Source organism: Anguilla rostrata, chromosome 9 (genome assembly GCF_018555375.3).
Source record: "Anguilla rostrata isolate EN2019 chromosome 9, ASM1855537v3, whole genome shotgun sequence".
In the NCBI taxonomy this organism is placed as follows: domain Eukaryota; kingdom Metazoa; phylum Chordata; class Actinopteri; order Anguilliformes; family Anguillidae; genus Anguilla; species Anguilla rostrata.
The window spans coordinates 47,027,487-47,050,372 of NC_057941.1; the positions used below are offsets into that span (position 1 = coordinate 47,027,487).

Genomic DNA, 22,886 nt, shown 5'->3' on the forward strand with positions numbered 1-22,886 from the left:
TGTGCATATGGTGTATGTGGGTGTTTGTACAGCAAACAGCCACTGCATAAAATGTGCATAAAAATTCTCTGCTAGTGGACTCATCGCCTAGAGTTCATTTTCTCCTCCATCTCTCTCTCTCTCTCTCTCTCTCTCCCTTTCCCTCCCTCTCCCTCTTCCTCTCCATCTCTCTCTCTGTCTCTCTCCCTCCCTCCCTCCCCCTCCCCCTCTCTCTAGCATTCTCCCTCTTCCCTCTTGCCCTCTGTCTATGGTTCCCTCGGTATATCTGTGTAGTCTGGGCTCCTTGGTCTTAATCCAGGCCTTAATGGGATTATGCCTTTGGTGTGGATGCATTACACACACCAATGAGTGAGCAGAGAGAGGGGGGGTCACCTTTTAGCAGGAACAGAGAAAGAAAAGTCAATCCTTAAGGAGCGCAACACTTCACTCGCCTGAACTTTTTCTGTGTTCCTGCCAGTTTTCTCTCCTTGCTTGGATAGGCCAATTTTTCTGTCAATCACACAGGACCTAAGCCCACAGTGAGAGCTAAACTAAACCAGAACCGGTCATAAAAGCGCTCCAAATGAAATACTTAAAAGAGAAGCTTCTGGAACTTGTTCTCTGGTGGTGTTCTTGTTAAAGTCAACACGGATCAAGTGCCAATGGTCACTCTTAAAAACCTCTTCGGGTGGCTGTGTGTGAAAACCCAGGGCAAGTTATTGCTTGGTCAGTGTGTTTGGTACATCAAGCTATTTCCTTTCTAGGGTTTATTTTTCAAACCAATATTAATTTATTTAACAATTAATTACAAGTTGCATGACAGGTTATTGGCAAACTAGAATACAATATGATGCACTTCTGTCCATTGCTGTTGGTAACAGCATGTGCAAAGTGATTGTAATAACGTATGCAATAACTTCCCATTTATTGGGGATTGCTAGCAGAAAGCTGCTATAAAACGATAAGGCACTATCGGCTAAAGTGATAGAAAAGGAAGCAAACAGGACCTTGTGGCGGCATGCGGTTATAAACATTAGCGAGGGAAATTTATTGCGGGGAAGTACACAGCGATTGCTTTATGGATGATCGAGCGACAGAGATAGCGCTGGAGACGGTGTGTGAACAGCTGGCTTCCCTCGGCTAGCGGGTGTAGCGCCTCTGTTAGCCTCCGAAGGCGAGGCGACCCCGCCCTCCTCACCCGCCGCCGGCCACCTGACGCTCGCAACCCAAGATGGCCGCTCTGCCCACCGGACGCGAGGCACGGCGGGAGGACTTTGAGCGCCGGACGGACAGGTGGCCTAGAACCTTCCGACACGCCCCAGCCTCCCCGGGCGTGTAGCGGCGAGCTCGATCGATAAGAGCGCTCTGACAGTGACTCATCGAGGGCCCGGCGCTCAAAAAGGCGCCGTAAAACGGTTTCGAGGCGTGGCGGGGGATAGTGTGCGAAGCCGGCGGTTGTGGGGGTGGTGGTGGGGGGGGGGGGGCGGTTTTATGGAATCGGCCGTATCTAACGGCAACACCTGCCGAGGCCCAGATAAGAAAGCGTCCCTAAAGGCCCGATAGCGTTCGCGGGGGCGGGGGCGGGGGCCGCTTCCCGCCGCCGCCGGCCCCCCGGGGGAATTCGCGGACGGCCCGGCAAGGTAACCTTGAGCGACCGACGCCCCGTGGAGATTTAATAGGTGCCGCGCGGTCGCCGGGGAAAGGCTTTCGGTCCGGAGCCACCCGCGATAAAACCATAGACGTCTCGACGGGGGGAAACCGCCATTGTTCGGTATCCCTGTCGGGCGGGCCTTTTAGATTCAGTGGTCATTAGGTTTTCGTGTCGCTGCGTAACATTTACAGCTATGTTTTTATAGCGTGTTCAATGTTATGAAAAAATGCAGTAAAGATCAAATTTATTCCTATCTCGCAATTGACATAACAAACAACAATAAATGCCGTATGTCCGCAGGCCAGTGGCATCCAAAGGGCCTTTGGGAGGAGAGGAATGTGTACATATTTTACGTTTATAACATCAATTAATAGTTGAAATGTTGACGACCGAAATGCCAAACAGAAGCTTAAAGGTCTGTGTGCATGCGTGTGTGTGTTTGTGTGTGGGCGCGTGTGTGTGTGTGTGTGTGTGTACCTGCTTGTGTGTGTGTGTGTGTGTGTGTGTGTGTGTGTGTAGACATGGCCTAGGTGAAATGTTCTTACTAACCAAATTCATGTAACTTATCAAAGCCATGTGTGTATGTGTGTGTGTGTGTCTGAGTGTGTGTCTTTGAGTTTTTGTGTTAATCTAGGTGTGTTTCCGGGAGTGTCTGTGTGCATGCAGCGTATGTGGGTGTGTGTGTCTATGCGGAGCCAACAAAGTGAAGGCCTGCAGTTTCGGAAAGGAGGAACGGAACATCAACTGATGTTCAAAGCCTGTAATTGGGCTTCAAAGAGCACGCAAACAACGCGCAAAATGACACGTCCGTGTCACGCGACGATTCCATGACGACTGCAGTCGGAAGCGCGGCGTGCGAAAAGCGAAAATGACAGACTGAGCGACAGCGAGAGGGGGCGGGGGGATTAAGGTGAGACGATAATTCCGGAAATTTCCATTTCTTTTTTTTTTTTTGCCCTTTCGCTATTCAGTGTTTGAATCGCCTGCGGCTGCTGGCCTGCAGGGGGAGGAGAGCGAGGCCGGCGGGAAGATTAAAGCCGCGATGGCGGGAGAGAGGCAACCCGCCGCATTCCCGCCGTTAGCCGTTAAGAAGAAGGGCGGGGTGAAGAGCAGCGCTCTGCCCCAGTGCTGTGAACACCAGCCACTTCCTGACCAGGTGCCTGACTTCCTGTTTGCTCTTCTGGGCTGGTTATTGTCCTGCAGTGACTGAATCATTACTACAGTGTCTCCACTCCTGCACGCGCTCCCCCACCCCGAAATACAAACACCCCCCCCCCCCCAAGCCACGTCAACAAGTCAGACGGCGAGCCGGACCGAAGACACAAATTTAAATATTAGGGTGAATAAATTAAAAATGACATTCGTGTGAAATCTTCTCGGCGCCGGCTGACAAACTCAATCACGGCGGCGCGCCGACGCCGACGCCGACGAGAAAAGATAGCGGGTCGTTTTCGGCCTTAATGAAAACCGACCTCCTCTAATGGCCGACGTGCCGCCGGGCCCATTAACGCCGCCACTGCCTCCTCCGCGATTGCGACGGACGGCTGTGACTGCCGGCGTTTCCGCCGAGCGTAGGGAAACGTTTAACGCGTTTTTGAGCGGTCGTGTTTTCGGGGTGCCCGTCAGGAAAAGCGAAACGGTAATCGGGGTTATCCCTCTCTCTCGTTGTCCCTTGGAGGCAACAGAAGGCCAGAGTTTGATTCGGCTTTGAAGAGTAGGTTTGTTGGAAAGTCGGTGTTCTAGAACTCCACTGCTTTCAATTAGCAGTAGTGATTGTTACATCACCACTAGAATGTTCGGCTAAGAACATTCTAATGACAAATTTGTGATCTTACACCTTGAAGGGTTAATAGAAAAAGTATCTAAATGACATTCCAGGACATAACCTTATAAATAAAGTATGTTCTTCAATCAATATTACCCTTGGGGTACACGCGGGCAAATCGATAGCTGACCTCAGCCTGTTCACTGCTAACACTGCCGAACCTTATCTTCCTTCCTTCCCAATCCTTAATCTCCAGTAATGTCAGCTCCAGTTCAATTCAGAAATTCAACACATCAATCAACTTCCTCAAAATTTTTTTTAAAAGGCCAGTACATATTTTTCACCATGCACTCGCTGTACCGAACATGAATCGTGAAGTTCAGACCCCATTTGTTGCTTCAATGCCCCGATATTCAAAACAAAAAAATGAAACAATGATGTAACATAAACAAAAAGGTTGAGCAAAAAGACCTTCCTTGCACTCCTTGAACACCACAGAAAGCTGACGGTAAATTTGGAAAAAAAGATGTTGCTCTCTCTCTCTCTCTCTCCCTCTCTCTCTCTCTCTCTCTCTCTCTCTCTCTTCCCCCCAGGCCTCTCACTTCATTCTGTCCCTTCCACTAAATTCCGTAATCGAACGGGTTCGAGTGTTTCCCCTTTCCCCCCCCGATCGCGCGCATCCCTCCATTTATTTACATTACCCAGGGTGCATCACTCTTTTATTGATTTCATTTTCACCTGGCGGCGGGGGAGTCACTTCTCCCCCCCCCCCATCACTTCATTTCCTTCTCAGGGACCCACACAGCTCAGGAAAGCGTGAACGGAAGTCGACACCGCCACCCCGCGATTTCACCGCGGTGGCGAACCTTCTGCCCCTCCGTTAATCGAGGAGCGTTCCGTCGCTCCGGCAACGCTTAACCCCAGCGCGGGGGGGGGGCGCCTCGTGGCCGGGGCTGGCAAACAGAGGCCCAACACCTGCGTCCAAAATGGCGCCCAGTCTCCCCGTCGGGCAGCGTTTAAGACAGCTGTTTGGGGGGGGGGGCGTGGCCGCTGGCCTTCGAAAAAGAGGCCCCCGCTGTTTCACTTCCCCCTCGTTAGACGCCATTATTAATCCCACGTTCTGAAGATCACGACAACAAAAAAAGAGAGAGAAACGTTTCGCAACAGCACAGGCTTTCGCGAGGCTAAACAAATTTGCGGATAGAATCCAGCGACGCTAAAGTGCTTATCCGTTTAACTCAGGTGGATGCGCACATGTTCACGTTTCCGAGGGGCTTCTGGGTAAGAAGCGCTCGCTAAACGAACGCAGCGTGATTTAATTATGCCCCTCTCGCGGGGGCAAAGCCATTGCGCAACCTCGCTGTAATCTTATTCCGCTCGGAAAAAAAGTATTAAAGTAATTAAAGGCGAATCCCCTTTCAAACAACATTAGCAAGTGGCGTAAAAACCGTCTCCACGTACATTTTCTATAGCTGGCATCATGTGACCAGCTTACGTTAATCTTCTGTGAAGTGTCCGTTAAGTTTAGTTAAGTTTAACTGTACTATGTTCACTGGGGACTACACACGTCCCTCGGGTCTAGATGACATGTCCCTCACTTGGTCCGACACATCTCTGATGCATTGGACTCCTATTAATGTCATTATACACAACAAAATTTCCAGACATTTTCAGGGCTCTCCATAGAACCTCGTAGGATTAAAAACAACCTTTCGTAAGAGCGCACTGTTTTACAAGGCAAAACGAATTTACATCGATTAGTCATCGGTGATAAAATATTTACAATCAAAGTATTGTTGTGTGTCATCAGTTTTTCTAAGACATTACAGGTCCTTAAAAAAGACAAGGGAAAATGATTTTGTGGGTTAGACTAAAGTAAGTTTAGTTAGACTGAAGTAGTTTTAGGTTGCAGTTGAGCGCTATAATCGGTTAGCAGTTAAATTCAAGCCTTCATTCGTCCTTGCAAACGTAACTTGCTGGACATGCCCTGTCATGTTGATCCCTACTTGGAATTCAAGTCATGGATTCTGGGATGACAATACCAAAGTAACTCAAAACTAATTGGTAACAGAGAAGAAAAAAAACGAATAAAAAAAAAAACGACACATTGAAAAAAAAAAAATAATAATGATATTTTTTTTTATGATGGCTGTGCTTGCTGTCCCCTTAAGATCTTCAAGGTTGCAATGTTCCACAAACATGAAGGGACCTCTTCAATCAGGGCTGAAAAGTCCAAACAACGGATTTCACAGAGATGCAAAACGGTATATGACTAATCACAGTTGAAAAAAAAAAAAAAAAAAATTAAAATAGAAAAAAAATAAAGAACGCTCGACCGGAAAATTAATTGGCTGAAATAGCGTTAACGGGATGTTTCATTCGCGCTCCCTCGTGCCGACCTTTTCGCGCTGTAATTAATTAGCGAGACGAAGCTACTCGGTCGAGGAACGCACCCGTAGAGCGGGAGATGCTAATGAAGTGGCAATCTGAAAGAGCGGCGAGCGCTGACCCTCGCAGCAAAAGTAATACGCTGCGAGTTAGCGCCCGGTAAATTACGAAATTAAACACACCGCGCAAAAATCGGCGGAGAGAAAATATATCACGCGTTGCAATTGGTATAGCCGATATGTCGGGCGGGTCACTGCTGCCTGCGCAAACACACCATGAATCTGCACTCGATCATACAGTGTGCATGACTGCACGATAAATATTAACTGCGCATACTGTACTGGATTTTCTAGGTTGGAAAGACTATTACTACATTGACCAGCTTGGTGTACATGAGCCTTTAGCATCTAGCATAGTAGCAAGGCTTCTGACGAAAAAAATAAAAATAAAATAGGAGATGGCATGTTACCCAAATTCTTGCATCTTTGCTCTGGCTTCCAATTGCTCTTAAAGGTTGGTTTTAAACATTATGAATCAATTACAAGGTAAGACACTGGAAGTCACAACACCTCCCTCCCACCCCCACTCCCCCCCTCCCTTGACTGCATCACTGCGCTTTCAATTAACTCGGGAACCACATCAGTGTGGAAGCACCTGCTTCCAACATACTTCGTATCCTTCATTTAATGATCATATACACAAATTAAGAAAAAAACATGACTAAAGTGGGCTGTAGATTTATAGCATAAATGAGCGTGCCCTGTAATTAAACGCAGTTCTGCATACGGTGCTTCGTATACATCCGACCTTTCCCGAAAGCTGTCGTCCCGCAGGATCCATTCTTCTCTCTCTCTCTGACGCATCACCGTGTTTCATTATTACCTCAGGCGCTCAGTCACTCTCACACGCTGTGCGTTTGTCATAATATTACATCAGATTTTCGTCGGGCACGCTGTGAGCTCTCTGTAGCGGTATTTGTTGTTATGTCAGTTATTGAACATTACCTGATTTTATTTGACGAATGTTTAAAAAAAAAAAAAAGCAAAAAAAAACGCACAGAGCTTCATTAACTGCAGCATACTGTCGCTGTTACCGTCACCCTCAATTTCCCCTCTCCCTCTCTCATCTCACGCTTCTTCACCTGAAAAGGTGATTCTCTCTCTCTCTCTCTCTCTCTCTCACACACACACACGCACACGCACACACACACACAGTTCTCATTCCTTTTCCCAGCGAGAAATCCTTCCCTTTAAAATGTTGTTGTGCTCAGAAAACCCAGAGTTTCCGATTTGGTATTGTACTACAATTCCCATCAGGCATCTCACCAAAACCTGTGGGGAAACAAGATGCAAGAGGAAAACCGACATCGCCGCACGTCCTCCCTTCCGTGATAAAGTTAAGATACGGGAACACCGTGCTGATAAAGCAAACTGCCCTGCTGACAACAAATACCTGCATACGCGCGGATGATTGATTCTGAAACCGCAGAGATAGCGGACGAGCAACGGAGAGCGCTAGCGCCGACGTAAACAGGCGTTTCGTATTAAACGAGAACGGCGCTCTTCCAACCCACGTCGTGCGGCGCGGGCCTTGTCTAAATCTCCCGAGCGCTATCTTGTCAAACAGACCATTACGCGAACCGCGCTCTGGGCGTCCGCGCTGTCCACCCCGCAGATAGCGAAAACGCGCTTCTGGCGTTTGTGTACAAATGTCCGCATGCCAGCTGCATATGAGAATTCATGGCTGGGCCCCAGTACTTTTCCCAAACAGAACACTGAGATCAGCAACGTGAGGTGGAGATGCAGTTTAGACATTTAGAACTGAGCATGGGCTATTGGCACATTCGTTCACTACTTAATAATAATAATAATAATAATAATAATGGCCATTATTATATTTTTATAAATTCACATTAATATTCATAGTTCTTTGTGCGCCAACTGCTGCTTCAACAGAACGTGCCGCATTGCTTTGTTCCCGAGGCTTGTCTTCATCAGCATTGCTTGCGGTCATTTCTGTGCTGTGCGTGACACAAAAGACTCTCCCTCCCCCCCCCTTTTGTTCTTTCCACTTTCAAGTGAAGTTTACTTTTGTTCAAGCGACGGAAAATGTTTATGCTGGCTTCAAAAGGTGAGATTAATTGAATTGCGTGACGGAAAAAAAAACTCGCTGCATTTTTTAATAAAAAATAGACAAGTGCGATTTTTTAGGTTTCAGCGATCCAACATGGTGTCACTTTTAAGTAAGCGGTTTTATTTTTGTCTACTGCGGCTTCTCAAAACTCTGTTTTGCTGCATACCCTGATACACAGAATAACATGAACAGGCTTCCGGACTAGTCTATACTGTATGGGGGTTTGTACATGCTGTATTTGTGCTGGAAAAACACTTTGACTCCGACCCTACCATTTCTCGTTCACTGTTTTCACCAAAGTTTTAGTGATACTAACATACTGCAGGAGACATGGAGTCGACTGATGCGCAACAGGTTTTGAAGTCCCGCATCGGTACCTTAAATGTCACCAGCTCAGACCTTGGCAACGGTATCCGAGCCATATGGTTGCCACCCACTGGTTAAGCAATGCTGCCCAACCAGGTTGCTAAGCGTTGATTATACCCCCGAGATAAACAAACCCACCAACTGTTTCTACGAGGCCGCCCAACTGTTTCTTCCCACCCGTCATACTTCGGTTGATTGTCGTGGTAGGGGTCTGCGGACAAATAAGGTGCACGAGCGGCTCTCGTGTTGCTAGGAGACGGGAGGGTTTCGGTCGGCTGGGCTGTCGCTGTCTCAACGCGCACCGGCGACCCCTGTTGGTGGGCCAGGTGCCTGCAGGTTCATCCGTTGAGCTGAACGTGAAGCGTCTTGCTCTGAAATGCCTCCGCGTGCCCGCCATGCTAACCGCGCTGCGATGAGAAGCAACAGCTGACATCACAGGCTTGTCCGCAATCTGCCAAATCAACAACGGTGGTCGCCATGTGCGTCGCGTGTGAGTAGGCCCGGGTGACATACCGCCATGATTACTGCTGAATGCAATAGTGATCATCGCCAGCATGTGGTGTATTTTTTTTTATAGCGTTTCTTCTGGAATTATATCTGATGCTGTGGTAAGCGTCCAAACTTCAGAGGCCGTTTGAAATGCTTCCGAGGTAAAAAAAAAAAAACATCAACACTGCAATCTATTGAATGTTCATTCGACAGCCAATCAGGAGCAAGGTCGAACTGCATCCACGTCATCATGTGATGTGTTTTTGTCAATCGCATGGAAGCTGCAAGACCTTGCTGCTGATTGGCTGCCTTATCGATGCCCAATAAGATATCAGCACTGACGTTTTTTCCCCCCAGAACCATTTCAAGCAGTCTCTGAAGTTTGACTGTTTACTACCGTATCAGGTATACGTGAAGAGAAAAAGATGAAAAGAAATATAATGCACGCCATGGTGGTGATGGCCTTGACTGCATTTCATAATTATCTTTGCAGTTTTATCCCCCATCCCTACAGGAGTGCAAGACTGGGTACTCCACATTGGGTAGAAAATGCATTAAAAAAAAACTTATTTCACTACAAGTTAATACGTCTTCCTTTGCTTACAGAGAACCTGTGAAGTTTGGTACGCTGCATCGTTAATTAACATTTGCGGCTTGAGGACGCCGAAGAGAAATTTTGATCGTTCGTAAGCTCGTCGAACAACACGAGGTGCCAAGGCGGTGACCGATCTCAATCTTCAAAAACACTGCTGCGAAGAACCGCGCCGCCCCTGCGCGGTCCGCTCGACGGGTGCGAATCCGAAGGCGAGGGCGCTCGCTTTTAAGGGACAATGGCGCGTTCGCTCTCCGCTGCTCTACCTAAGGGGGCGAGGCCTACGGCCGACATCCGCCAGTCAAATTAAGCCTGGCGCCCTTTTGTTACTCTCTCAAGGCGCTTTATCACAAAAGAAGTCCCAGACATACTGTAGCAATAAAGCCTAATCCATTTCGACATTCCTGCTTTCAAAAGGCTTACCCCCCCCCCCCTGTTCCTGAACAAACACCGACAAATGTGTCGATATAAATAAGCTAGCTTAAACAATCGCGCTGCAGACACGCGGGACGTGTTCCACTGTGCCCCGTCCCATAATGCATCTGTTATTGTTAGCGTTAGCATTCAGCCGCATGGGGTCAGTTCAAGGCAAAAGGGCACAGAGGACAGAGACAAACACCGAACGGTCGATGAAACCGGCGTAGGCAAAAAGGCGAAAAAAGTGGGAGAGAACAGAGATGAGAAAAATAAAAAAAAAACTTTTCCGAGTGTTGCATCGGAGACGGTAGAAGCTGTTAACTAAGTCTGGCCCTCCCAGAAAGAGTGTGATTCACAGCGCATTAGCAGCCGGGGCTCTGGGTATCCGCGGCCCTGGAGGAGACCTGACAGCTGGGAGAGGGAAGGGAACCATGAGCGGGGATGAGTCACATCCCGGCTCCTCTCTCAGCAAAGTGCAAAGTGCTGAATAACGTTCGCCCTGTCAGATCACAGACGTGTGCGCACATACACGCACGCGCATGCACGAATGAACAAACTAACACAAACTCATGCACACACACACATACAGACACAACCTCATGCACATACACACACACACACACAGACACAAACTCATGCACACACACACACACAGACACAAACTCATGCACATACACAGACGCGCACACGCACATGTACACACACACAAACACATACATTCACACATACACATGTACACACACGTGTGCGCACACGCACACACACGAACATGCACTTATCTGTGAGTGGCAGGTATTACGCACGCACACTTACACACGCGGGCATGACCCTTCACTCGCATGCAGAAGCTTACCCTCCGGACACACCCACTGCATTAATCCCTTTCAATGGACTAGGCACCTCCGTGCCACGCCCGTTCCTTCAAAGTGGGTTTACTTCTAATTGTTGATTCATCACTTTGTGAAATCCAGTGACAGCCTGTAGTATTACAGAGGCAAGTCTGCACACAGAGCCCAGGTTGTCTGTGCATTTCTACACAATGGACTGCCATCAAAGCAACCCTTCCTTCCCCTGACTTAAGAACAGGCCATTAGCCGCTGTTGAATAAACCACTTCTTCATCCAACTTTCATGATTGTTGCTGCAACAGTGAATGGGATTATGGGGATTTTTGTAAGTGCCCTGTCGTGAATTCAGTGAAACCAGTCACAGGTGGAGGGGGAGGGGGAGGGAAGGGGGGGTGTTACTGAGGATATGTTTGCCTAATCGCTCCATTCATCACTTCCCATGAGTCAACCCCGGTGCGGGCCTGCTGTTGCCTCAGCCCTGTGGGGGGGGGGTGGGGTGCGGGTAGGCAGACAGACCCAGGGAACGGGAGCGGGACAGGTTGGCCCGGTGCCAGTCGGCAGCGTTGCCGCGGGCGACGCAGAAAGCCGCTCGCCCGCCACGCGCACCGCGGCATTCCGAACGGCGAGCTTGAAGACGCCGCGCTACAGAGCCGAACGCACCTGCAGCCGTCGCCATCATCATCATCATCACCGCCGCTGATACCACAAACAACAAGGACAGCGAGCTCGCTTTCATTACACATTTTCCCCCAGATGTAACAGATCACAGGAAAAAGATTCTCCAGTCGGTTGGAAAAGCAAAGTCAGGGAAGCGGATTGCTTTCTGACGCATTTTTCTTTGTTCCCGGGTTATTAACGGAGGGGAAAGGAGAACGAGCGAAAGGAATTCGCTTACAGAAGGCTCCGGCGGCTCTGACAAATGTGACCACGTTGCAGAATGTTTCCGATGCCGGCTCCTGAAATAGAAGGCGTTGTGTACTGTTCTGTCCTGTTCTATTTTTGGGGATCCGGTGACGCGGCAGCGTTGTCCTCCCCTCTACCTCTCCGCACCTGCCTGGGCCTCGGGGCCTGGGGGGGTGAGGGTGGAGTGTGGAGGGGGGGGGGGGGCGATGTCACGATGCGAAAGTGAAAAGGGGACGGAGGTCCCCGAACCTGACGTCCTGGGGTTATCGCTGCGATGCGTGTCCCGGATGGAGGACAGTGCTCACCGCGCGAGGAAGAGCGCGGGGGTGCGGGAGGGATGCCAGGCCGGATCCATCTTAAAGACGCGCTGACACGACACACAGCGAATGAAAACACAGGCAGGCAGGCAGGCAGGCGTGTGTGTGTGTGTGTGTGTGACGGCTATATTACACAGCGGCGGTTGGCGGTAAGGGTTATCAGCTCTCGTCGACTCGCGTCCACGGAGCCGTGGGGGGGGGGGGGGGGGGGGTACCCCGAGGTTAGGGCGAGAGCGTGCCCCGGACGACCTACCCGTCACGTTGACCTCCACCTGGCCCGAGCGCGTCCCGATGCTGTTGGTGGCGTCGCACACGTACGTCCCCGCCACCTCGTTGGTCACCGGGCCCTTGAACAGCAGCGTGTTGTTGCGGATCTCCGCGTTGGCGGGCATCGAGCCGTTCAGTCTGCGAGAGGACGGAGAGAGAGAAACCGCGTTATATAAAAAATAAAAAATAAATAAAATAATAAATTCCCAGTGCCACCGTAAACGCGGTGAGTGGCAGTCTGCAGAAATCAACAGCAATTAAACACAGGAAACGGCACGGCAGTCTCCATGGAGATAAATATAAAAGAATACATAAAAATCCCTTTGATAATTTGTGTTGGGGAAACTCACACGCAGTACCGAGCTGTGCATATTGCCGCTCTTATTAGATAATATAGTCCATTCGAAAAGTACACCGAACAGAGAAAAATGGTTTACCTTGATTGACTGTATCTACCATGAAAAAGAACACAGACTATCAAGGGGGTGTTTATCTGTAGAGTATTGTGTCATTTATTTTTTTTAAAAGACACAATACACAATATGACACAACTTTATTTTGTCTTTTATACAGTAGTTATGGAAGAAAGACTTCATGTACCATACAATGGGAGGAGCTATTGCTGAATATTTAATAGCTCCATTTGTCTTGAACCAATCACAGTATTTTGCTACGGGGGGCAAAATTCTTGACTGGTCTGAAATAGTCTGATATCAGTGTTTGATATCACTTGGTATCCCCACCTATTATGTAGCTAATTAAGCCTCGCTCTCTGACCATCTAGTTTTGTGTAGGAGCTCTATGGTGGTTTTAACTATGGCATCCTCATGCCGTTACTGTGTGTCTGACCATCTAGTGTTGTGCAGGGGCTCTATGGTGGTTTTGACTATGATACCCTCATACAGTTACTGTGTATCTAACCATCTAGTTTTGTGTAGGGGCTTTATGGTGGTTTTGACTACGATATCCTCATGCTATTACTGTGTATCTGACCATCTAGTTTTGTGTAGGGGCTCTATGGTGGTTTTGACTACGACATCCTCATGTAGTTACTGAGTGGGAGACGGTCTGAATCCTCTCTCTCCTCAGCTCAGCTATACCTGCGTACAGGAAGGCCGCACCGACGGCCGCCTCGAGCCCGTGATCTCACCGCTGATCCTCTCCCCCCCCGAGCCCCAGCTGTTTGCGATTTTATGACGAATCCTAGAAGGCCGTGAAATCCGGCATGATTCATCTCTTCTGGCGCCGGTTCCATATCCCTTTCCTCTTTGGCTTTCGCGGATGATGGATTTAAAAGTGCCGAATCGCCCGTCCGTCCGTCTATCTATCTATCCGTCCCTCCGGCCGTCCATCTGCTGACCTACCCGCCAACGCCGTCAATCATTCCGCCAACCAAATCAAACTACACGCTCATATTTACGCGCACCCATCCATCAACGTAACTGCCAGTCTGTTTATTTGCCGTCGGTACGTCTTCGTTTAATTTATTCCAGGTCGCGCTGCTGCTTTAGCCTTGGCAACGAGGCGCGATCTCTGTTCAACGTTAAGCCGCGCCTGCGTCAGCTTAAGGAGATAAGAGCGGAGACCGAACGCTTCCAGTCGTACGAAAAAAGGCAGTTATTTTAACCGAATCACAGCGCTTCGGACGCCAGCTGTCACGGTTTAAACCCCGCAACGACCCGGTTAGTAATTTCAACACTCGCGTAAGCGACGCGGTCGCGAATGTTCACCTCGGACTCCCGTCCCTGTTTCAGAGGAACGGAACGGGAACGGGGCCGCCAGCGTTGTGGGACGCTCGAGGGAACGGAACGAATCATTTGTCCGGTACGAAGCGAAGAACTTTCTAGAAACGCGGGGGAAATTAGGTCACCCTTCAATTTTGCAGCCTCTAAGACAGATAGCTTGATGATTAATCGCTCTAAATATATATTTTTAAAAAAAACAAACAAACATAAATCTAAAAACTCAGTTTTTTAGGATTGGCAAAAATGGAAATTATGAATTACAATTACGACAGATCTGTAAAAACATTAGTATATCAAGTATGTTCTGGCAGAACAGCTATACAATGAAAAATGTTTCCATCTATCCAGCTTACTGGAACTCTGAATCAGATGAATGTTCTGGGTTGTTTGTCCACGTAGAGTACAGTTGAGATAAACAGCTACATAGTAGGAGGAACCGTGGCAAGTGGAAGCTAGGTGAATACACCTTAGAAAACTGATTTAGCAATGCCTGGTTCCTCTGAGCAAAGGCTTTCCCAGGGGTTTCTGTTCTCGGAGAATCCCACTTTCAGTGTTTTGAGACACTTTCCACTCCTGCGTGGAGGAAAATGGACTGAAACCCGTCGCTCCACACCGCCGTGTTACAGCACAAGATATCCACCGCGCGATGAAATGTCACCGCCCGGCGTAATCCAATCTCTGCTTTCAGCACGCAGCCAGTCAGCTGTCTCTGCAGAGAGACGGAAAGAGCACACGTCCAGCAGCCAGCAGCGCTCATCCCTTTCTCTTATTTTATCATTTTTCTCAGTTCTCTGAGCGTGTGTGTGCGTGTGTGTGTGTGTGTGTGTGTGCACGCGCATGACTATGTAAGGTGGGAGGTGGAGATGTGCATCTGTCTGAGCGTGTGTGTGTGTGTATGTGGGGTGTGTAGCGTGTGTGTGTGTGTGTGTGCACACGCATGCATGTGTGTGAGTCATATGTTTCTAGTATAGTGAGAAATGTACTTCCATTCAAACTCTGAAGCATGCAAAGCTTGTGGTCATTTTTGATTCAGTTGTGAATTCCATACGAGAGAGAGAGAGAGAAACAGAGAGACAGAGAGGAAAAGAGAATGTTCGTGTGTGAGCTTGTGCCAGCAACGCGTGCACATGTGCCTACAGGCATGAGGACACCAGAGTGCACATGTGGCCTGTGTACTGTGTGTGTGTGAGAGAGAGAGCATGTGTGTGTGTGTGCGAGAGAGCGTGTGTGTGTGTGTGTGTGTGTGTGTGTGTGTGTGTGAGAGAGAGAGCATGTGTGTGTGTGAGAGAGAGAGCATGTGTGTGTGTGTGTGAGAGAGTGCATGTGTGTCTGTGTGTGTGTGTTTGTGTGTGTGCGTGAGAGAGCGTGTGTGCGTGCGTGTGTGTGTGTGTCTGAGAGAGACTGTGTGTGTCTCTGTGTGTGTACGCGTGTGAATACATGCGTTTGTAAATCTGTGTCGCCCTGTCACAGAAGGGCCCTGTAATCACCTCCAATGCACAGCCCGGGGGAAGTGTCACAACCCATTTAGAGTCTGGCTGTCCACCGCCCCGTCAGCTGTCTCGTCCGACCCGTCATCCCCCCCCACGTCACCTCTCCACCTGCCCACACGTCGTTCTCACATCTCCGCCTCTCCATCTCTTTCTGAAATAAGCCTTCCTCTCAGCCTCTGTGTCTCTTCCCCCTCCCTCAGGTTGTGTTAGCCTTTAATTAAGCCCTTAAGGTGTGACATCACAAACATGCAATTAGAATGTTCTTGACTGAACATTCTAATGCTGATGTCACAATCAATACTGGTAGGTGAACGCAGTGGTGTTCTAGAACACTGACCGACTAGAAAAAAAAACATTCCAAAAACCCTGCTCTTCAAAAGGGTCAGTGGTGCTGGGAGCAGACGGACACCAGGGGATCGTCCGGGATGTGCTACACAGTCTTACACAGTGCAGTGCAATTTCAAGGGGAATTGCAGGCGCCTCCATATGCCATTCCTCTTCTCTGGGGTTTTTTTAAATTATTTTTTTTAAAACATTTTTTGTGTGCTTACTCATTGGCACTGAAAACCAACTGAGCGTAACTCAAAGGATTATACACACGTTACAAGGCTTGTAGCACACGCAGGCACGCAGGCAGGCAGGTACGCAGGCACGCAAGCCACCAATCGGGAGCCAGGAACGGGAAAAAAAACGAACGCGGGATGCACCTGGTGGTCGTGCGCCAGGTGCGACTACCATCAGCGTTACTTCCTCTCGTTTTTAGCTCAGCGGCGTTTCTTTATTTAAACGGCGCGGCTCGTGCGCGCGAGAGATAAACTTTCCCCGGAGCCGAACGGCGGGCTGCCGGCGGCTCTGCTGAAAAAACAAAAAAAACACCGCCTCTCTCGTCCCGCCGAGCGGATGGTTCGAGACGCGGGCCTCGCGGTAGCTCCGCCGCGGCGGGAAAACGCACGCTCAAACGCGCGGCGGCGGCCGAGCCGGGGGGACGGCGGCGCGGATCGGTAAAAGAATAACAGAGAGGAAAATAGCGATGACGTCGTCGACGCGACTGAGATTACGGTGTGACAAAAACATTGCCGGAGGCGCTAGCTCGCGCGCTACGTGCTGCCAAATCCGCCTCTTCTATTCAGAACGCGGCGCCGCCCGGCCTCTTCCGCACGCGTGCTTGGGCACTCGTCAATAGGACTTTCCACACGTCTGATGTGCTCACGTGCTCCGCTGCCAGGCCTGCTGATGACTGCGAGGCTGCAGCCGATATTGAACTGATCATTTTACCTTCAATGGCTTCAAAGGTGTGCTGGAAAAGTTGGCCTTGTTTTGGAGTGTGTGCATTAGTGCCATACACACATACACAGGATGAGACACACACACAAACACACTGGGAGACAGACAGGCACACACACACACACACACACATCACTATTGGGTTGCGCACAGTTAAGTAAATGCAGGCTACAAATTGAATAACAATGTGTTCAGCCCCAGTCTATAGTCAATACAGAGTGCTTATACAAAAGTGTCACGTTTCACTGATGTTTACACAGACACAGACAGACAGACAGACAGACAGACAGACACACACACACACAGACAGACAGACACACACACACACACACACACACACACAGACAGACAGACAGACAGACAGACAGACAGACACACACACACTCACGACAAACAGACAGTCACACACACACACACACACACACACACACACACACACACACACACACACACACACAGACAACAGTCACACACACACACACACACAGACAGACAGACAGACAGACAGACAGTCACACACACACACACACACACACAGACAGACAGTCTCACACACTCACACAGACAGACAGTCACACACACACACACACACACACAGACACAGACACAGGCAGACACACACACACACACACACACAGACAGACACACAGACACACCCCCAGGACTTACAGCTTCCACTGGTACACGGTGACGGGCGGGTTGGCGTCGGCCTTGCAGATGAGCAGCACGTCCTGGCGGTTCAGGTACCAGTTCCCGTCGAAGCCCTCGACCGTCACCTCCGGCTCGTCTGTGGAAGCGAGACGCCGGGTCAGCTGGGAGCCACTGGTCCCACCGACCCGGTCCTCACAAAGCAGGCCACTGACAGACACGCCACAGCCTCGCCGAGAGGCACACAATGGCTCCACGGCGCGCGTGTTCCTGCTTTTGTGGATGTGTGGAAATGAAACAAGGCGAGCGCGGCCGAACGCAGTTAGCATTTGCACAGGCGTGTTATTGCAGGTGAGCGCTAACAATAACCGCGCGGAGCTGATATTCAATTGCTCTCGGCGGCAGGATTTCCTGTGCCACCATATATGGCACGGAGGGCACCGAAGCTCTGTGAAAGGGTGAGAAGCAAGACAAAGGCACATTTTGAGTTATTCATAGGGCCCGTGTAAAGATTAGGGGTGGGGATCGTTTAGATTTAGGCAATACTGATACTAAAGCAATACTTTTAAAATGGTGCCAGTGCCAGAACCAATACCTTCCTTAAAATAAAGAGCAAATGATAAAATTAAAGAATATATTTTTTTATTGCAAAGGCAGAGAAATTGAACAATTTAGTCATTGTTTTTTAATTGTTTAAATGATACTTTATACTTATAATTCATACCTTTTTCACTTTTGCCATTTTGGCAAAGTTTAACATTAGCTAGCTGGCTAACGGTAACTGCGGTCACTGACTGTAATGTGTAATGCTAGCTATTGAAGGTGGGTTGCACCGAATTCGGACCGGTAGTTACCGGTGGTATGAGAATCGGTGCCATAGCGGCACTGGGTTTTCGATACCGAACCCTGGTAAGGGACGGGGGCGGGAGCGAGCGGAAGGTTTTTCGAGCGGCGCTTACACAGGACGTTGAGGACGACGCTGTCGGTGATCCTCTCGTTGCGGTAGGAGACGACGCAGGTGAGCCTCTGCTTGTGCGCGGCGCGGCTGGGCACCACCACGTAGCTGCTGAGCACCGTCACCGTGCCGTTGTCGTTGCGCGTCTCCTGGACGCTGGCCTCGCCCTTCAGCCGCGTGTCCCAGGTGATCAGGCTCGGCGGCTTCCCGTTGGCCGAGAGGCACGTGGCCACCGTCATCTTGCGGTTCGACGAGCGCGCCACGATGGTGGGCGCCGACAGCGTCATGACGGTCATCGGTCGAGCTGGAGAGGCGGGGAAAAAGAAAGAGTCATTTACACGATGCAACGCAGGGAAGTGCTATAGAAATGTGCTTAAGTCGATGACAGGAAGTGCCATAGACACGTGCTGATGTTGATGGCAGGAAATGCCATAGAAATGTGCTGATGTTGAATGGTAGGCAGTGCCTTAGACATGTGCCGATTTGGTCAGCAGGAAATGCCATAGAAATGTGCTGATGTTGACTGGTAGGCAGTGCCTTAGATGTGTGCCGATTTGGTTAGCAGGAAATGCCATAGAAATGTGCTGATGTTGAATGGTAGGAAATGCGTCATAGACGCGAGCAGATGTTAACGGCAAGAGGTACCATAGAAGTGCTGATGCTAATGGCAGAACGCCATTGGCTGTAGATGTGCGCTGTAGTGAGATTTCAGGGGTGGGATGTGGAGACCAGGGACATTGACAAAGTATGATTTCAGATAGAGCAGCCATGTTTTTGATTGTGGTTTCATTTATTTATGAACCTTTATTTATAGAAGGTAGGTTGACTGAGCAAGCATGTTCTTTTACAGCAACCCCATGTTAATGGTCCCCCAATTTCCCCGAACAGCATGTCTCTGGATTGCGGGAGGAAATTGAAGTACACACAGGAAACCCACTCGGACACGGGAGAACATGCAAACTACGCACAGGTTCGAACCCAAGACCTTCTGTGACGTGACAGTGCTATCCACTGTACCACTGTGCTGTATTCAATGTCTGTGTGCATTTCCTTGTGTTGTGACTCTGTTGTATCATTCTGTTACTGTTACGATGTGCATAAAACTCAATTAAAAAATAATCAGGTCACCTTTCCCACAGCTGCTAGATAAATGGAGAGGAGGAAAGCCCTGCATTCCCTTGGCATGGATCATTGGGTTTCTGCTGCTACATGCCCAGGTCATGAATTTAGATAAAAGAGTCGGGCAACTGGCTTCCATATCGGTTAATCATCATCAATTACCACACCCTCTTCCAATAAGTGAGAAAAAAAAAAACTGACAAAAAAATCGCCCCAATCTCGAGTTAGATCCTTATGAGAGTGTGGTCAAACATTTTGAGCACACTGTACGAAATTACAAGGTTAATTCTGGGGACAAAAGATAATTGTCATCAAGTTAGATAAAAATGTGTTTATTTAAAAAAAAAAGTGGATCCAAAATAAACAGAGGCCAACAGTTTTCTAAGATCCAGAAATGATTTGGCTTCCATTTTCCCATAATTCATCCAACCACAGCCCTTTGCGGCTTGCTAATTATCTTCAAACTAAGCGCATATCTGCACATATAAAGTAGGCCTGTTTTGTGCGTGTAAAAAAAAAAGCACAATATTACACAGGATGCACCTTGTTCGCAAAGGGCTTCGTGACATTCGCTTACCCAGAGTGCTGTCTGACATTTCGCGAACCTGATTTCGGGGCGTGCGAAGACTTCCTGACAGGACGCCGCGCTTCGGGGTTTACAAGGGGTCCCGGCGAGGGGGGGGGGGGAGGGGGGCACTTATCCCGAGTGCCGGCACTTTGGCCGGCAGCCGCGACGGAAGCGCGCCGGGGCTCGGTTTCTAATTAGACCTCAAACGAGAGGCGACACGCGACCTTTCCGTAATCTGCCTCTTAAGTCAGTTGCCATGCCGATGCGCGCGCGCCCCCCCCCCTCCCCCTTCCCCGTCCGAGACAAAGGGATTATGAGCTCGCCGGATAAGAATCACACGCGGGGAAAAATAAATTGGAGGGGGATTTATCGATTTCGGGTTTCATTCGGGGCCCGACGCCCGCGCGGACGGGGCGGGGGGGGGGGGGTGCGGTTAATTCGCGCCGTTTTCGCCCCCCGCGGTGGAGCGCTTCGGCGGACGGGCCAGCTATCCGCGGCGCTTCGGAAAAACAACGGGCCGTTTCGAAACGATGGCGCGAGCGAGAGAGAAACGCTGTAAATATTTTACGCGCGGGCATTATGTATTTTAACCGCAATGACACAGTCCACGCGGAAAAGGACTTTTTTTTTTATTGCCACCCCGCTTTATTGTTGTTTAACGGGTCCCGTTATCCACAGTAGCTGATTTCACACAGCGCATTATCCACTTGCGCAGGGGGGATGGGATGTGTACTGAAACAATCCATGCTAAGTGCTTTGCTCGAGGGCGCAGGCACAGAGCCCCATTTATGATTTTTTGGCGAGTCCAGTTTACTGACTGCTCGAATTACAGCGTCAGCTGAGCTGAGAGAACATTTTTAACGAATCGAGCGACACCGGATAATTCAGTCTCTTACTCTTCTGTGCTGCCTTTTTAACTTTAGAAAAACTCTGTATGTGTGTGTGCGAGTAAGAGTATGTGATAGAACGAGTGTGTGTGTGTGTTCGTGTGCATGTGAGAGACTGAGTATGTGTGTATGTGTGTGTGCGTGTGTGTGTGTGTATGTGAGTATACGAGAGAGTGAGAGAGAGTGTGGGTACGTGTGTGTGTGAGAGAGTGAGAGACTGTGTGTGTGCATGTGTGAGAGACTGTGTGTGACTGTGTGTGTAACTTTAACAGAATGGATCAGACAGTAACTGTGCTGAGCCATGAGGGGGGCTGGCTCGCTGGTTTGCTGGTTTGCTGGCTTGCGGCCGCCTTACCCAAGACGGTGAGGTTGACCATGTTCTCGCGGTTGCCCGCGGGGAAGGTGGTGTACTCGCAGATGTAGGCGGCCTCGTCGGAGAGCCGCAGGTTGGAGAAGGTGATGGTGGTGTCCTCCAGGGAGGGCGTGTGGTGGCGCACGGCCGGCTGCTTGAAGCTGACGCGGTCCTTGAAGGGCGGCAGCACGGACACGCCCAGGCTGGGGTTGGCGATGGCCACGTTCTGCTTGCTGCCGTTGAGGAACTTCTGCCAGGTGACCTGCGAGATCTTCACCGGCGGGTTGCTGTTGACGAACAGGCAGCGGAGCTCCACCTGCGAGCCCACGAAGCCCCACTTGCTGGCGTCCATCTGCACCGTCTGCGCCCCGCCACCTGCAAAACAAAAGGGGAGGTCAAAGGTCAAAGGTCAAGGCATGAAACAGAGTGCTCACGCATTGCTGTGGTCACATGGGAGTGGGCCGGTCTGGAGCATATTAGTTCTGCTCATCCGGAACATTCCACGCAGATAGCTAAGACGACTACCAATTCTCATCTGCGCTCTTAGGATTCCATTGGTCTTGAGGGTTGCCCGTCACCCATGACAAGTTATCAGGAAACGATGCGCACAATGGATGAAGGCACAATGGATGAACTTGAGCGCAGAGATGTTCGATAATAACTTGAATGACTTGAATCAAAGTATCTTGAGGGGAACAATAAGCTGTACAGAAGAGGGCCTGGTGTATACAGTCCGGTGATTCCCTTGCATTAGAGTGGACAGTTAAAGAAAACTGCTCATGTCAATGTCTGGAATAGGAAGTACTCTACAAACATGGACACAACCCACACACTTTCTCTTCTGTACCATACATACATAAACACTCACACTTACACACACATATAACCACACACACACACACACACACACACACACACACACACACGGCCACAAAAAACAAAGAAAGAAACGGGGAAAGGGATCGAAAGCCATTGTGCTAATAGTGTATTCCTGTGTACAACAAAAGATCTATAACGCGCGTTAATCTGTTTAAATACACAAAACACTCTTCACCTGGTTCAGCATTTGTGTGTCGATGCAGTGGATGAACACCACTGGCCTGCAAAGTACACCGAACTCCAAGCCAATGCGTACAGGGCCTTCCTGAGCTTAACTACCACGAGTCTCTCCCGTTCGGCCAGGGTACAGGCACCGTGTGTTTATACAGAGCACAGAACCAGGAGAGGCGGGTTCGCGGTGAGGACGGACACATTAGCAGCAGTTAGCACGCTAGCGTGCGGCTGCTGAGTGTTCCTGTGGGCTGGTCAATTAGCACACGGCGCTTACTCATCTCCCAACTGTTTCCACGTACCGCGCCCGCAGGAAGTAGTCAGTCAGTCGACATGGTGGTGTGTGTGTGTGTGTGTGTGTGTGTGTGTGTGTGTGTCTCGTCTATCTATCTATCTATGTGGATGTGGTAAATTAAAGTGAAATGTTAGAGATTATTATTTTATGCTTATATTTATTACTTTATCCCCTCCATTCATTCTGTTGAATTTTAATACTTGTTGTTTGGCAACTGAATGTTATGATTGGACTACTGAATAAAGCATGTTTATTTAAATAATCTATCATTTTAAATCTGTCTGTCTGTTTATGTATGTATGCATGCATGCATGCGTGCGTATGAGGGGTTTCCATGGGTACTCACAAAGCAGACATTACTGCACGAAATACTGGAAAG

The 22,886-nt window shown here is 49.4% G+C and overlaps 1 protein-coding gene across 4 annotated transcripts in view; it reads right to left on the reverse strand.

The window, feature by feature from the left end:
- nectin1a (nectin cell adhesion molecule 1a) overlaps positions 1-22,886 on the reverse strand; it is a 177,160-nt gene that overhangs the window by 79,343 nt on the left and 74,931 nt on the right. For all 4 annotated transcript variants that reach the window (XM_064352536.1, XM_064352534.1, XM_064352537.1 and 1 more), the window contains exons 2-5: positions 21,166-21,537; positions 18,241-18,540; positions 17,303-17,420; positions 12,101-12,252 (exon numbers count right to left, since the gene is read on the reverse strand). In XM_064352536.1, coding sequence (XP_064208606.1) covers positions 12,101-12,252; positions 17,303-17,420; positions 18,241-18,540; positions 21,166-21,537 — 942 coding nt within the window. The remainder of the gene's footprint in view (positions 1-12,100; positions 12,253-17,302; positions 17,421-18,240; positions 18,541-21,165; positions 21,538-22,886) is intronic.